Below are 17,325 nucleotides of genomic sequence, written 5' to 3'. Positions count from 1 at the left end.
GTCTAGCTTTCACAAGCAGTTTGCTCAAGCAAGCAGAGAGTCGCTATTTGAAAAATATGATTTTTCTAAAAGAAATGCTGGTGCTGTTTAATTATGTGATAGCCAAGTATGTTTTGGTGGTGGTGTTTTGCAGGTCTGTTGATGTTTCTGGTGTGTGTTAATGTGCAACAGCTTTCCATAAAGGGAGCCCCCTGGATCTGAGCTTGTGATTTTAGAGTTTATATTTTCTCTTCCCTGGCAAAAGTGTACTTGCTTGTTTGCTTTCTGACAAGAAGTATGTGTGAGCCACGATCCCACCATGATCTGTATGTGCGTATAAATATCTATGTCGGTGCAGAGTGCCACTGAAATCATCGCAGCTCCACAAAGACATGAGTCAAGACTCTGATCGTACTTCGCAGTGATTTTTATCATCCAGTGGCTATACGGTTTCTTTAAAGTGATGCTGTCATGTTCCTGCTTTTAAAGTTCTTGGTTTATTAAAGGTAATTCCTGTAAATGAGAGACATGAGAGATACAGGGGTTTTTCCTCCTGTAGGATGTTTTGCCTCGTGCATTGATGCATAGTGAGTGACTTTGTTGGTTGGCTCTTTGACAGGTGTGTTTCTTTACCTGGTGAAATACTTAAAGTACATTGGGTTTTGGGTTGTTCCGGGCTTTTTTGGTTTTGCTTAGATATTTTTTTTGAGAGAAGAACAGACTAACAATTCTGCCATAGAGACATGCTGTGGTGTGGTACCCTTAAAGTACTTGAGCTTCAGAGTTTTTAAAACTGTGTCTAGCTTTCAGGTTGCTGATTTCCCTTTAAACCCTACATCCCAGCGGTTCTGAGAAGTTGTATGTAGACTTAGATTTGCACCCCTGAACTTAAGTAATTCTGCTTGGTCTTTATGCCATTTAGAAAGAATTCTTCACTGGGGCAGGGGGAATTTATTGTTTACAAATTGCTCCTCTATGTTTTGCTGAAATCTAACCTTTTAGTAATACAGCTTTCTGAGTCAATAGTCCTCACACCTAGAAACAAAATCCACCTTTGGGATCCATTCAGCTTCTCTTGGTCCCAGAAGTGATGGTCTCTCATCTGCTACTAAACATGTTTCTCTTTGGTAGCAGACATTGCTCCTGCTTTAGGAAGTTGCTTCTGGAGATTTTTGATGACAGCCACAAGTCAAAGCACGCTTTTATTACTGAGCAAGCCCAAATGTGTGTTCTGTGAGGTCAATGGCTGAAATTCAGAATTTCATTTTCTAGGAGTCAAGAACCGAGTTTTGATATCTTCAAAGACAAAGGGAAGAAAGGGATCACGTATTTGTGGAGGTTTATTTACAACCCAATTCTCTCTTCCTGTAAATAACCACTACTTTTGACATTAATGCAAATGAGTAAAAGTGATCCGTTTATAATTTTTTCATACGTTTAAATGTAGACTGCATCTGATTCCTTGTGGACCTAGCAACAGATGGCTGTGTGGGTCAGGGAGAGGATTGTCCTCACATCTCATCACTTGGCTTCACCCCTGTGCTAAGTGAGTGCTGTGTGTTTCCACCATGTTCTTTAAGGGTGCAGCATCTATGGTGTTCCTGGAGGCGAGAGTCTGGACCATGTCAGTAAATGCTTTGTATTCACATTATGCATCTGTCAGTGTAACTGCAAGTGTGCATGTCAAGCATAGATATTCATAAGCTCAGATTCTATGAGTGTGGAAACAGTTTGTGGTATAGTTTTAACATTAGAACATTTTCAGTAATAAGTTTGTATCTTATGCTTAGGTTTTTCAGGGACCTTATAGTAAAGAAATGGGATGTACATCTAAATTTTTTGTGAACCTACTTCAGTCTATCAGAACTGGATTTGGAGATGCAGATTTCTAGTGTGCCTCACTGCCTTGAAGAATAATTGCAATTCCTACTCTTAAGCACATATACCTTGGAAAAATCACTACTCTAGATCTCACAGACATTGAAGTATTTATGACTATTTATCTCTAAAAATTCAATCAGATTTTTTTCTAACTTTGAAGTCAAATTCACTCTCTGTGTTAACTGGAACTAGTGTGTGGTCGTGTTCATTTAGTTAAGTGTATTGTACTTGACCCCACAGGTTAATTGAGATATTTTTGGAGGAATTTTTAGCTCCGTTTTTATTTTTAAAGTACACTCTAAATTGCTTCAGGTGAGAAAAATTACTTGCTGCTTGATGTTCTTGAATCAGCTTATAAGCAGACACTTGTAGTTGTTACCTGTTCTCCTCATGCACTTCCGACATGAGATGAAACCTTAGAGATCTACAATATCTTCATATAAAAGTCAAAAGACTTCTTTTGCCTTTGCTTTCACCTTCAAGACCATTCTTCAAGGAATGAAGAAAAAAAAGTGTCTATGTTCTGTTCCTTATTTAATGGCTTTTTAGCACATTGTTTGTGCCAAATGTTTTTCCTTTAAATGGTATGCTGTAACATTGGAGAGTATATCATCCAGTCTACAGAGCATAGGACTGAGAGTTGTCTTTTGGTTGTGTCCTGGTTTAACCAGGATAGGGTTAAGTTTCCCCAGCAGTGGGGGGGGGAGCTCTAGCCGGGTTATTCAGATACCATGTGGACGTCACATCCTGGCAGGTCACATTTTTTCCTGGCGCGGGAGCACGGTGCACTCGTGGTTTTGTACATCGTGCTTCAAACTGCTGTATTTGGTAGCTATTTTGCTCTGTTAATTGCTATCACTATTACTGTTATTGTTATTGTTGTTTGTTGTGTTGCTATTGCACTGTTGTATTAAACCTTTCCTTATTTCAGTCTTGGGGCTTTGTATTTCACTCCCTTTGTGGGGGAGGGGCAGCGGCCGCGTGGTCTCAGACCCCGGCAGGGGCTAAACCACCACAGGTTGTGATTCTGTTGTGGTTTTGTAACCCCTATCACGTTCCTATTGCAAACAAACGCCAGGGATCTTGTCAATGGGGAGGGAAGTATCTTACTGGTCTTTCAATTCATTCATTCTTCTGATTGCAGGTTTAACTTTTATTGCAGAGGTTATATTCTAGGTTTGTACATTACTAGCAACTGTCTTCATGTAGGATTGTCTGTGCAAGGTACCCACAACTTTGATAGACATTTTGATCCTTCCACAAAGGAGACAGGTTTATGTGGCACGTCAACTAATTTCACACATGGTTACTATATGTATGTAGGGTTCTTTGTAACAGTACTGTGTTTACCCTTTGTCCCAACCTTCTTGGACAAGCTTTGGTATGTCCAGGAAGTGAGGCAACAGTATATAATCACATAATTAAATACCATCACCCACACATATGCAATTTATCCAAGAGATTGTCTGCTGCTCCAGGATGTACCAAATTGTTTCCCAACCTAGAGGTTAAGACTGCCAGTATAAATTTGGAGCGAAGAGGCACGTGATGCTTCCCTGCAAGCCAGGATTATCCCATTACTTCATAACGCAGTACTTTCCAGCACCCTCTAGGTTGACACTGAGTGGGAGCCCCTCCTGGGAGTCCCTGCCTTCCTCTGACACCAGCATCCAGCTGTGTGTAGGCCACTCGACACCTTCCAGCTCTGTCTCTCCAGCTCACATGCTGGCAGTCACCACTTCAACTAACTCACCCTTCAGATCTTTTGTCTGCACAGTTGTATCAGGAGGATTGTTCACATTAGCTAATATGTGTAATGGGCTTGAGATTCACAGACAAAGATACAAAGAGCAGTGGGTGACATTAGTAGGTAGGAAACTTGCAGAACAGAGGAGGTGGAAGAAATCCTTGAGATGCTGATCTTAGTTCAGGTGCACTTTTAAATGTACAGTCTCACAGTTACAGCAGTGAATTAGTAGATGTTGAGGGCTGAGTTGTGAATGCTGCACAGCCATGGTGGTAGATCAAAAGAGAGGTGACCTCAACCAGCAAGGCCAGGCTAGGAGCCATTTCAGCAACAGATGTAGTAGGCTTGAGTGCACTGGGAAGTGAGAACCCAGAATAAATATTAGAAACACCCCAGCACACCTGAGATTGTGGCTCCTGAGGATGCTGATTAGTTAGCTCTAATTTCTAGAAGTATGATTAAAGAGGACTTGATTCATGATGCTGGTGGAAGAAATGAGTACAGAAAGGAGGGATAGAAACATGTACACCAGTAATCAGGTGTGGACTTTCTTCCTTGAATTTACATTAGTCATGGAAATCTTTTGCAACAAAGTAGTTGATCTTTCTTCTGCTAGTGGAGCTTTGTATTACTGTTTAATTAATAGATTAGTTTCTATAGAGCTGTTAAAAATGGACATTAAAAGCTTGTCCATGTTATACTGCAAACCTGTGTGGAGGCAGGTTATTCTTAAATGATTTTCTGAGCCAATATACTATCCTTTCTTCAGTACTTTGTCACTAGGAAAACAATAAATGATTTAGAAGAATGGCACCCTATGCTGTCCCTTCTTATTTTCATGCTATTTCAGGACAGCTTTTCAGACAGTACCAGGACTCATTTCAGAGATGGCTATCGAGTTTGACCTATTGTGAAGCATCTCCCATGCTAGATTTGTGCTTCCCTGTGGGGGATGTTAACCTCTCTTAAATAGAGAAAACAATGCTTGCTAGAAACAAGAGACATATCTCTGCATATCTCGTAGTGTTTGGGAAGTGGTTGTATACAACGGAAAGTTGTAGTTCCATAGTTCAGTACTATCTTTTCAGGGCAGATACAAGCAGGCATGTCTGTAAGTCCTGAGGCCTTACAGGGATTCATACAAGAGAAGTTGTCCTGTCACTGCTGCAGTGTACGTTGATGACAAACTTTACCATACAGCCCATGGAAGTGACTAGTGTACAATACTTTTATTTTTTTCTTCTGTAGCTTTTCTATTCTCTTTCTATGCTGTATTTTAAATCCCACAACCACATGTTGATCAGAATTATAGATTGGCATCAAATTCTTAAAAGAAGTATGAGATTATACTTTCCTTAGGAATTAGAGAGAGGAGCCTAAAAAATACAGTTTAAAAGTTGTAGGGGCTGCTTCTGGCTTTTCTGAATACCAACTAATCAGTTGATTTTTATTTTTCCTTTAAAGTGGTCAAGGAACAGCCTTGTAACACATGGGTAACTTTTCCTGAATGGAAAGTTTCAGAGCAGGAAATGTTTTTGTCAGCTCTGACTGGATGCACAAACCCCACGTTAGTTGTAAAGTTTTTTCTGGCGATCATATGCCTGCCTATTTCCAGTAACTATTCCCAAGCAGTAGATGCCAGAGGAGGTGGTTTCTGGGTTGTCCAGTTTGAAACATCACTGTACCTTTCCCTCAGCAAGCAGCTTACATGATATTTCATCCCAGAGAATAAGAAAGAGTTGTTTGTTAGGTTTTTTTTTTTCCCCTTTAGTCCTCTTTAGTTATGCTTACTGTAATGCAGATTATCTGACAGCATATTATTTAGGTAAAGATTGCAAGGCAGGCTTGTATGCAACAAAGTGAAAAACATTCACTAATTTTTGCATCCTAGTATCTCTGAGCTGGTTAATGTAACAGTAGTTAAACCACTTCATTCCACATGAAATGCAGCAGTGTGACTTCCCCTTTAGCTGCCAACAAGCATCAGGTACTCCAGAAACGCTGGAGTTACTGAAACATCCACAGGCAGAAATGTGGAAGTGACCCCTAAATAGGATATTTCTGTTTTCAGACACCAAGGTTGGAACATTTGGGAAAAGGGAAGCACAGCTACTGCATACCTGTAAACTTTAAACCATAGCTATTTTAAGTTAAGCACTTAAAAGGGAAGCACTAGGGTACTTAATGGAGACATTTGCAAATTAGGGCCACTGGGTACTGCCAGTGTTAATTTGTGCTTAAACAAGTATAAGATACCCTCTCCCCTTACAGCTGGCAATAAAACTGAACTGGTTCTATTCTGCGATTAATACAAAAACCTTGACTATTGGGCTTATATTGCTTCAAATAGGCAAGTGAAAAATCTGTATCATCATGCAATGATGAATTTCATGTGGAAGAGGGAAAGGCATGTTGGAGCACAGATTAAATTTTTTAAAAGCAGCTATTTTGTATGTAATGTTTTAATATGCAAAGCAGAACATAGCTATCTAAAATAAAGTTATATTCATGTATTTCTAGGCACTGGTAATAAAGGGCTGATTGTCCCGGTTCATAACTGAAGTCAGCAGCATAAAAGTAGCACCTCCCATCTTCAAACCCTTTCCATCAGTCTGGTTGAGAACAGCTTGTTTTATTTTGATGACTCCTTTGAAGTTTGTGATGCTGAAGGCCAGCAGGGATGGCCACATCTGACTTGTAATGACCTGTATTACAGGCGTAACTAGATGCAACATACATTGAACCCAAACTCATGGTATTTGGAAGAGGCACTTTAGCCTCCAGCCTTGACTTGAAGGGTAAATCTTCTGTCTTCCTCGGTTATTTGTTTCCATGCCAACCACCATCACATTTTACAGAAACCACATTCAACTTTTTTTATTTTTTAATTCTGAATTTTTCTGGCTTCAGGTCCCAGCTACTGGTTGTTGGTGACTCTTTCTCCATTCATTGAAACAGGCTCTTAAATTGTGCTTTTAGACCTATTGGTGTGTTACAAACAAGTTAGGTCATCCACTTTTTAGATAAACTTACAGATAAAGTTGTTGAGTCTCTCCCAGTAGGGTGTTTCCTGCAGCCTTGAAAATGTTTAAGGGGAGTGAAGAATGGAAAAAGATCCTTTTCAGCCCCTTCTCCTTCTATTTGAAAGGAAGGACTGGGACACTGAAGGTTCAAGTGTCTTAATTTAAAAGGCAAGCTGTGCTACTCTTGCTTTTAGGGTTTTGGTGGTGTTCCAGTTGTCCTCCCTCAGTTCTCTTTCACCTACCTTGGCAGTGCTGAACTTCAGGGGGAAAACTGATTTCTACTTGCTGTAATGCAGGGATGAATGCCATTGATCCTGTCCTCAAGCCCCATTCAGGTTCTCATCTCCAGTCATCACTTCACTGCAACTTCCTAAATCCTTTACTGTACTCCTGCTTTATAGGCTGAAGCCTGTATAACTTTCGGTTACAGCTTGTATTACTTTGATATGGTGAAAATAAAATGCAGTTTGAGTAGTTTTCTTTCTCCCAAATGAATTTCAGATGCTAAGTGTCTGTGAGGTGGCTGTAAGCCTCATCATTTTACCACCCTGCTAAGCTTTGTGTGACCTGTGAATGTAACTGACAGCAACTTTCCTATGGTTCTTTTAAAAATTCATTTCCAGATGGTTATTGAAAATACTGACTAATGCCTGTCGTAACCAACGATCTTGTGGAACCAGCAGGAACATCTTCATTTGATTCTCTGTTGGCAAGACTAGCTTCAGATCTGTCAGGAGTCAGGTCTTCACCATTTAACATGTTTTCTATCAGTATCATTTGTTCCATTTTTAGATGGAAACATTTGGGAAAAGAAGTAAAAGGGAACACTCTACCATATCAGACATAGTAAAGGTGGGAGTTTTAGTGAGCTAAAACAGACTGCTAGGGAAATGTTAATAGGAGACAATAAGCTGGCAAAAAAAAACCCCCACCAAACAACAAAATCAACAGATGGGACGAGCATGTCTGCAGTGAGAGCGCTTTCTTGCAGTTGCATCCTGAGCTCAGTTGGTGTGAGGGATGTTTCTTCTGCAAGAGTTAGCGGGCAGAATTTTGGGAGTGAGTATGCCCAGGTATTGGGGCCGCCTTCTACACCGTTTGTTCTGTGTGTTTTGGAGCCTGAATAAATAATGCCATTTTGAAAGATTCTTTCTAATGGTTACTAGAATGAACTGACTGAAGTATAGGAGCTTGCAGTTTCCATGGGAAACTGAGCCTTTCCCAAGAATGCATCTAGGGAGAAAGACCGTCAACCTGCATGGCTGGGCTGTGTTGTGCCCCTCAGAGCTTTGGTTTCTGTTGTATCGTATCCTTGCCACACTTGTTTTGTTCTGGTTTTTTTCCCCTTACCATCTATAAATGTTGCTTCTGGGTTTATGAGCATTGTGAACTCCCCCCAGTCTACCCAGTCTCACACTGAGTAGGACTGGTGGCCGCTGCTTGTGTCCTGAAAGCATTCCCAGTTTTAGCCTCTGGCCAGCCCCACTGCTCGGCTTCCAAACTGCCAGGAATCATCCTGCTGTTCTTAGTAGAGATCAGGAATATGTATTGAATGTGCTAGACATCACCTCCAGATCCAAATACTTGCTTTCAGGAGCTCTAATATCTGGGTCTAAATGTTTTAGCAACTTTGTTGGTTTCAGTCTGACCTTTGCGACACAAGCCCACCTGTAAAGCAGCTAGCTAATCGTTACGAGAGCCTTGCAGTTCCTTGAAGACTTCTCTTTGACCTCTCCCCAGCTCTGGTACTACAGCTACTCATTCAAAGGAACTGCTTTAAAAGTGTCATTCCCCAGTACCTCATCCAGCAAAACCCAGGTATCTTTCTTCTGGTCCCCTCTGAAATGCACTCTCACGATTTATCCTCTTCCAGAAAATGTCCACCGTCTTTCTGCTCACACGTCCACTACCAGCAATTCAACAGCAGGCACTGATGCCCCCATGACATCTGTCCCCACAGATGATGTGGGGGTAACCAACTGGAACACAAGAAGTAGATTGCTGAAGTCCTTCTTTAAGATCGACTTCTGTCTGGCTACTTGTAGTAAACCTATCTGAGGCACTCACAAGTCTCGGTGGGTTACAGAGTGAAGAAAGGCAGATGAGATCAACCCATTTTTATGGCCCTGCTGTTTTTCTGTTCAGTCATTAAAACAGAAATAACTGTAAATTCTGAGATTCTGGTTTATAACCAGAATTTTTGGGGGTGTTTAATGCAGAGCCCTGACCCCCATGTCTGTTGCGTCCTTTCTGGTGAATTCCTCTTGTGCAATATTTAGGTGGGTTTTAGCTGTCGTGAGTTTTGAATCTGTTTTTTTTTGAGGAACATCTGAGGAAGCTCTTACAGTTCCTCTTTGTAACAAAGTTCTGGTTTTTATGTTTTTTTCTTAGATTTCTCAAATGTTTGTGAAAGTGTCTTAACAAGTTCCTGCATGTGCAGCTTTGTTGGGGAGAACTTGTGTGCAATCCACTATTCTGAACTTGGCTATATTTTCTGAGGCCAAAAAGCAGAACAACCAACCAAAACCGTAGATGTGAGGGGAAATAAAACCATTTAGGAAGCTCAATATGCCCCTTAGTTGCTTGGCCTTTTCATTTTATGTTCAATCACCCAGTTTTCTCTAGTCTGAAGTGCTTTTTGTGGATTTGGGAGGCGTGTCTGCAATCTACCTTTTAATGCTTTTTGAAAAAATTCTTCAGGCCATATTGTTATACCCCACTACTGTTTTGTAGGTGCATTAGTGACACCCACAGTACTCAGGTAAGCACCATTATATTGCTTTGCAGCATTGTCAATTTACTGTTGCAGTGACAAGCATTTGAATTATGCACAGGCAGCAGCCAAAAGTCAGCTCCTACCTGCAGGTACTGCTGTCTTTCTGCCTATTCCATGGAAACTTAGGATGTCATGTAGTATTTGTTAACACTTGGTACAGGGTTTGAATACTGGTGCTAATTTCCTTAAAAATAGATACAAAATCCTCACTTTTTTTTCCTACTGTGAATTCGCATTAGCTAGGAGAAACATCTGCTGGATCAGTCTGTTAGTTTCTTCAGTGTGTGCCTGATTGCTGCAACTCCCTCCAGCCTTGTTTGTTTGGAAAAAGTCTGGTGTAACATTGGGTCTGTGCAGCCTGCAGCATTTCACAAGCCAAAGAGCAGCAGTGCAGCACTTGCACAAGCATGATTATGCGAATTCACAGACAGAAAACACTGCTTGGTATTTAACATCTCCTTATTCCATCTTTCCCCCATTACGCTTTTGCCAGCCAAATTGGTTCTTCCTTCCCTCCACCTTCCTTTGGGGTTAGACCTGGGAAGTGCCATCAGTTGTTCCCAGGCAGTACCAACTGAGATAGTCACAAACAAAGTGCTTGGGCACGCAGAAACATTGGAGAGAATATGACAAGCTAAAAATTTAGAGATAGATTGTCCCTGGATAGTGACCATCCTTTCCTAACCTGTGGCCAGGGAGGACCATAAGTGCTCATCCCACTGAGGGTGTATCTGCTGCTTGAGATGCACTACAGAGAAATGACTCGCTTTGCTTTCATTATTTTACTGATCAGGGGATAATTAATCTTTTTGTACTGCAGGTTTCAGTTCAGAATAGTTGGGTTTTTTTTCACTGAGACATCAAAGAAGTCCTGATTGGCAGCTCGGAAATTTGCGTAAGGTCTGAAAGGAGGATTTATAGGAAAAGAGCAGATGGTCTACTAGAGAATTTCCCCAGGAGGTTGCAGTTATTTAAAAATGGGAGAAACTAAATAGACTGTTCAAAATTTGACTGTAAAATTAACTGGCCAGCCAGTAGCTAAATACTTAACAAAATGATTCAGCTTGGCCCCTAGCATAAGTGTGTAATGAAGTGATGTGTCTGTGAGCTGACACCGCACACATTATTTCAAGTTTCACCTAATAAGTGCACATGAATGAAAGATGATTTTGCTATGTATGGTTCTTGCTGTGGTAAGGCCTCTCCTGCATCTCTTCCTTTCACAGTGGCAACATGATTGTTCAGGCATGCAGGAGAATGCTACAAAATGCTGTTCATTTTAAATTAAATACAAAGCTGTTCAGCAGAACACCTTTACTTTTTAGCCTCGTAAGAATTAACATATTAGTTAAATTCCAATATTTGATTAATCAATTATTTAATATTTGAGGGGGAAAAAATACCAAACTGCTTTATTTTGGGGATGCAAGACTCCAGAGTATGTTAACCTGAAGTAGTCAAACATCACGTCACTTTAAAAAAAAAATCCATGAACTCAGGTCACTTGGGAGTTGTTTGGCATGTGACTTTAGACTTTCAAAATACATGTTTCCAATGTGTTTTTTTTCTCAAGCTGTGATACATAGAAGTTGGGGGATTTGTGTACAGTGGGTGTTTTTAAATCGACAGTCAGATTTTTAGTGCAAATCTCATCATTTCAGATGCTAAGGTTTTAAGAAACCCAAACTTTGTATGCTACGTTAAACGAACAGATGAATTCAGAAACTGAGTTCATTATTCTTTAAAAAGTTAGGAAAACATTTTTTTTTTTATTTAAATCCCTATGAAGAACCCTTTTTAGAAGATTGATACGTTTTAATTGTCTCATGTTATGTTTTAAATTGAATACCCAGTGGAGAGAACTGTCTGAAATAATAAAAAGTGTTTAATTACTCTCATGCTCATCTGTTTGTGTTCTGGTTTGCTTCTCCCAGAAACTTACTCATAACACCTGGTATCATGGGAGTAGTCCCATGAGCCATGTGCAGACATAGTTCTGCTGAGAGTCCACTGACGTAAGGCTGGTGCAGAATGTAATTAAACCAGATTTCTCTTCCAGCTTGCTGTGTTTGCATATTTCTTCATAATGGTAGTAATACACCTATTGAATTTAGAAACCAACCTTCATAACCTTTGACCTAACCTCCTGAAGTACCAAGAGGAAAAGGGTAAGTATCCAAAGGGCTATGTGAAATTCTTAACTGAGCCTAGATATGTTCTTCCCTATATATAAAGCCTTACGAGTGTGTGTTTATGGCAGATTTTCTCCCTCCCTCCTGTGATTAATTTTCATTAGCCCCAGAGTTAGAGCCTCTGGGGAAAAAAAAAAAAAAATCTCTGAATTCAACACTATCTTCCAGATATTAAAGAAAACATCTGGAGAGTGAATTCATGACAGTGTAGTTGCCCAGCTTGAGCCAAGGCAGAAATTTTGTTTGTGAAGGGCTTGTTCTCACTAGTCCCATATGAACCAAACCCAGGCAAGAGTATTCTGTTGTTTAACCAAAGCTCATCTGATATGAAAATACTTAGATGAGGTTTGAACCCTGCCACTGATAGAGCTAATCTTGCATCTTACTATTTACTATTTGCTGGGGTTACTGAAATTAAGTCAGTTGAATAGAAATGAACATAACATACCCTGTTTCAAAACTATTAAATGTGTTGCACTCTAATGATTTATTTCAGATGTTTATCCTGCTACTGTTTGTTTATAGTGTAGAATCTGAGTATGCCTTTCCTCTAACAAGATGTAGTTCTTTTTGGTTTCGTTTGCAGAAACAGAAGATCTCGCTATGAAGTCGTCCTCCTGCATGTCATATTCAGCCCTGTTGCTTATCTTGTAGTTCATGGTGTACAAGGCTGAGTTTATGCAGAGCCCCTGCCTTCTCACTTTGGGCAGCCCTTCTAATTCTCTGAAAGCTGCTTGGTTCCAATTTTTAAAATCATGGTGGAAGAGCTGAAGGAAGACATTAAGGCTCTGGATTTTAAATGTTAAGAACCTTTTCCTCCTTGAGGTTTATCCATAGGACATTGTAAGTGAAGTATTTCCATAGCTTTTGTTATGGATCTGATAATGTTTGTGTGGATTTGATTTTGTATTGGACTTTCCCTTTTTAAAAAGGAATATTCTGTCTGGGGGGAGGGAGAAACAGCAAGTTGTGCAGAGTGCTCAGGATATGGAACCAGCTGTGGTGGATGAGACAAAAGGTCCATCTAGCTCAGGGTGTTGTCCTTAACAATGAGTAAGGGAATATGAGAAACAAGGTATGTATAGAGTGGTCCTGGCCACAAGATTTGTACCATATAATTTTGTGGTAAAACTGAATTTTGAATGGGGTGCAGTCATCTGCAAACCTGTTTAAAAATGGATATGGCAGGGAACTGATGAAGATGAGAAGATGGAGTTTGTCTGGGAAAAAAGTGCAGTTGAAGAGAAAGGAAATACTCTCCTCTGCCTTGTGGTGTGTATAGCATTCCCAGAGTCAGAAGGTATCCCAGGGAAGGCATGACAGTAAATGCAACTGTCTGGATAATGTTGTCTGGAGAGTCCTAAAGTTAGCTTTGATCCTTGCAGGAGGATCACCCTTAGCAGAAGTGAAAGAGGAGTCCTTCGAAAGTAACAACAGGTCATGACTGAGCACTAATGTGTTGAATATCCCTTTCTCTTTGGTCTCTCTCAGTTGTCTTCACCTTTTATCTCTCATTTTCTGCGTAAGTCACCTGAGGTGGGGGTAAAAAGCAGGGATTGTCTCTGAGTTTTGATGTGACCTGAGAAATGCGACCTCAGAGATGTCTAGAGAGTTATGCCCAAACTGAAGAGCCACGGTTCAGGATTTAGGAAGCCACATGCACTCTCTCACTGTAAATGATACATTAAAGCTGCATTTCATTTACAGGGAAGTAAGGGCTTGTGAGAGCCTTGTCAGTTGTGTTTGTATGGCTGTGTCACTTGGATTGCAGCAGGTAACTGATAAAGAGGTGCCAAATAATTTGTTGTGTATGTAATGACAAAATCAAAGCAAAACAATTCTGAGAAATAGAACTGAATCTGCAAGTGGTGTGTATTGACATTTGCCTGTTGCAGTAATTGCACTTGCAAATAAAGTACTTGCAAATTAGTCCTGTGTTTGTTCACTCTTTGGAAGAATATCTGAAAGTAAGTGATTTTTGCAGTTAGCTTGCAAAGTTGTACTGACATAGCGGAATTTACTGCTCAAGAGAAGCAGCATGTGAATTTATCCCCCATATTCTTCCACCCACTAAGTTCTCCTAAGCAATCTCTTTTCTCTGTAAACAGTCAACTGAACTTGCCAGTTACAGCAAGCATTTTCTTTTTCCACCTTCTTTGTGCTGTATTATTTTCTGGTCTGTCACATTCTTTCTCTGTCTTTGGTTTTCATCTTTATACAGCTTCTCCTGCATCACAGACCTTAAGAAGAAAAAGTAATTACCAAGCAACTGAACTAGTACTGGGGTAGTCCAGAATATGGCTCTGCGCTTATCATGCTTTCTTTGACTTCTAGCTGCATAGATTTTTATCTTTAAAAAAAAAAAAATCATCAGATCTATTGGTTTGACTAATAAGTAGAGGAAAGAAAATGGATCTGGGAGAGGCATCCTCCTTGCTTTTTGGACATTGGGAGAATTTTTATGCTTCATAGCACAAAAACTGCTGGGGATTGCTTTCAAGAAGTGGGGAGAGGTGGACATCAGCTGCTGCAAGGAATGGAGCGTGTTCATAGGAGCTCTCATGCATTATTCATCACAAGCTCTTTTCACTGGGATCAGCTGGAGGAAGTAGTTAGTCTAGTTTGAGCTACACTAGTATTATATTTAGGGGGCTTAAACAAGCCCAGGCAAGTACAGCACCAACTCTTTCTCTTCATCCGCAGGCAAATGTAGGGCAGTTAGCAGCTCTGCTTACACAGCTCCGTCTCTTTAGTCTGGGTAACAGGAGTCATGCAACCAGGGGAAGCTACACTGAGGATACATATATGCATTCATGCTGGAAAATGAAGCTTCAGGTAGGAGAATGCCTTGTCTGCAGAGTATCTTAGCTTTACAGTTCATTGTAGGGATGCTGTTAAGCCCTGCAAAATAAATATGTACCTCAAGGCAGCCTGTCAAGAGAGGCTGCTGTAGAGGCTCATCATTAGAGTGCTACGTGAATGATCCCTTTTAGTGTGATACTTTGTTCAGTTCTAATTGTGAAGCAGCTTTTTTTTTAAGCACCTTTCCTTCATTCACGTTAATGTTCTTCTGAAGGTGCTGGGGATTGAAAGCAGAGACACAACTTGCTGGGTTTTGGAAATTTTTTTGATTGCTTTTATTTAAGCTGGCTTTTTACTTTTATTGGTATTAACACTTTTATTTGGGGGGATGTAACTATAAGAGATTCTGTTAAAACACAGCTGGGGGTGATAAGCCTTAAGATCCAATTGTGTCCTTTCAGAGTGTCTGCATTTGAATGGCTGCAGTATTTACTACCTTTTTTTTTTTTAATTTTCTGAATCAAGATGCTTGCAAATTGGGGCTTCTGTTTTCAAAAGCTTGTCTGTGTTTTCTAATGTTATCAATTGTTCTAAAAGAAATCTATATTCCTTCTCTGTACAAGCTTTGTATATTTAGATCATCAGGGCTTGAGCAACACTATTAGTTCAGTTTTAGACAAAGAAGGGGATTTGGAAAACCTTATGGAACAATAACAAAGGGTCTTTGTTCCGTTCTGTGAGCATTATTTGCTGTGTAATGTGTGGGTTTGTGCATGTGTGAGAGAGGAAGGTATACAAACACATAATCTCATTTGGCAAGAATGTTCAAATGTTATTTGCTTTGTGTGTCTTAAGTATGTATGCTGCTTTTGGCTGCTGACCGCACTGGTGCATGTGTGTGTGTCCTGCCTGCCTGCCTTCCCTGGTTGGGGGGTTTGTTTTGGTTTGAGGAGGATTTTATTTATTTATTTATTTATTTAGGTGGGCTGCTAAAAACCCCCGAGCTTGAAAGTGTAAAAATCAAGAGTCCCTGCTAGACAACTAAGATGAAATGGTGCTTTGCTGTGCAGACAAGTTGTTTTCTTTTCAAAATGATAGCTTGAAGTCCAATCCAGGGTTTAGTAAATAAGCATTACTGGTGGAAGCAGAAATTGTCAGCTTTATGTGAAATCCCCCAGGAGGAGATTAATAACCACGTGCTTCTGGTGAAGCTTAAAAGTACGCTGCCTGCCAGGATGTTGTCTTCCAAGATGACTTGATCACCTAAATAGAATTTGCCTGTACACAAGAACATATTTAGTGACATTTCTTTTTCCATTTGGTTAACAATTGGGAGTGACAATAGTTTGTCACAAACACTATCAGTCTGTGGCTTGGGGAGGGGCACATCAGTACCTTTGGGAGTCCTAAATAACTTGAAATGTTGACTTAAAAACTTAAAAAGCTCCTTTTGACTTTACATGTTAAAGTTCTTGACATTTATATGCTGTACGTACAGCAAGAATTGATCTGCTACTTGAATTTTGCACATGCTTCAATATTTGTTGTGAGATAAAGAGGTGACAGTCTAATACTCTTTTACAACAGATTGTATGACCTTTCAATGCATAAGATCCCTGTTTCATGGAAGCTCGCTAGCAGGATTCTTTATCTGATTTTATTAGACTTGTGAGGTCCCATGCGTTCAGTTAGTTGGTTGAAGTCAGTGGAATTAAGAGATGGATTTGGGATTATGTGATTTAAACTTTAAGATTTTTTTCTTTTCTTTTTAACATTAGAGTGTATTTTACTGCTTTACTACTCAGTTACACCTGGAGTCCAGAGTTGTGTTGTCTATAGCGAAGGAAGAATTGTTTCTGCGCTTGCATGTTTAATGTACTGGGTGGATGTGTTGATAGTTTAAAATTAAGTTTTCTAAAAGAATCTCTGTGGTGTTCTTTTTCAACTATCCACATTCAGATTTTTGTCTGTACTCAGCCCACCCGCCATCCACTCAGCTGATTTTTTTTTTCTTTTTTAAATAATCAAATAAAATTTAATACTATCACTGTAGCACAAAACAGAAATTACAGCTTTATTGGCACAGAGAGGACTCAAGCATATTCACCTCCAGATTAAACCAATTTGGGCCCAAATCAGAGTGTCATGTTTGACATGCCATCTGAAAGTTCTCAAGCTTATGCCCATGCTTCAGAAATTCCTCATGCAGCTGAAGCATAAGGGACCTGGGTGGACTGTGACACTAGATCATAAAATCTCACTCTTGGAGAAAGGAGTTTTATTCTGGTGTTAACAATTTTTTAAAATTCAGATTTTTTTATTTTTTAAAAAAGAACTTTCACATGTCTGGGAAATGTTCTGGATCGAAGTATCTACAAAAGTTGCCAAGCTCCATCAGCTAAGAGTGAGGAAAATATTTGGACTGAACAGAGCACTTCAGGCATTACTTACAGATCCAGGAAGGTGAGAGTTTGCACTGAACAAAAAAATCCAGCTAACGAATAAGAGGGAAGAAGGGCACAAATCCAACTTTTGGTTATTTTTCTGTAGATCACTGTGAAGAGCTGGAATCAAACCAGAACAGGAAACATAATACTCTGTGTTCAGACTGTGGCAGAGAGCAGGACTAAGACTTATTTGATAAAACTCCTTACTGGTTTTAGCTCTTATCTCAGTGTCTCTTTGTAATGGAATATAAAGGTTCCTAATGGCAGAGTCAGAAATACAATTAAAATATTCAGTATTTGGCAGCAGCAAGAAATTACATAAACTGAAATGAAGAGTATGCTTATGTTGGTATTAAAGAAGTGAATGGAAGAGGAGTTATCAGCCAGTTCTATGGTATAGGCAGCATCATATTGTAACAAGGTTTAAATTGAATGGTTGCAGCTGTGATGATGTCCTTGGGAAAAGTAGTGAAAAACA

General features: G+C 39.9%; 1 protein-coding gene across 11 annotated transcripts in view; it reads left to right on the top strand.

The window, feature by feature from the left end:
* MARCHF8 (membrane associated ring-CH-type finger 8) overlaps nt 1-17,325 on the top strand; it is a 101,052-nt gene that overhangs the window by 29,306 nt on the left and 54,421 nt on the right. For 2 of the 11 annotated variants that reach the window (XM_074830823.1, XM_074830817.1), the window contains exons 2-3: nt 11,466-11,574; nt 12,185-12,441. The exons of 7 other annotated variants lie outside the window; for them this stretch is intronic. Coding sequence is in view for 2 of the 4 variants with exons in the window: in XM_074830817.1 (XP_074686918.1) it covers nt 12,398-12,441 (44 nt within the window). In the remaining 2 variants the exon portion in view is untranslated. Of the gene's footprint in view, nt 1-11,465; nt 11,575-12,018; nt 12,442-17,325 lie in introns of those variants that run through there. 2 more of the 11 variants (XM_074830824.1, XM_074830818.1) reach the window with 2 other exon arrangements.

The sequence above is a fragment of the Strix aluco genome, chromosome 7, assembly GCF_031877795.1.
Source record: "Strix aluco isolate bStrAlu1 chromosome 7, bStrAlu1.hap1, whole genome shotgun sequence".
NCBI classification, from domain to species: domain Eukaryota; kingdom Metazoa; phylum Chordata; class Aves; order Strigiformes; family Strigidae; genus Strix; species Strix aluco.
This window is presented reverse-complemented; position numbering and strand designations above follow the sequence as displayed.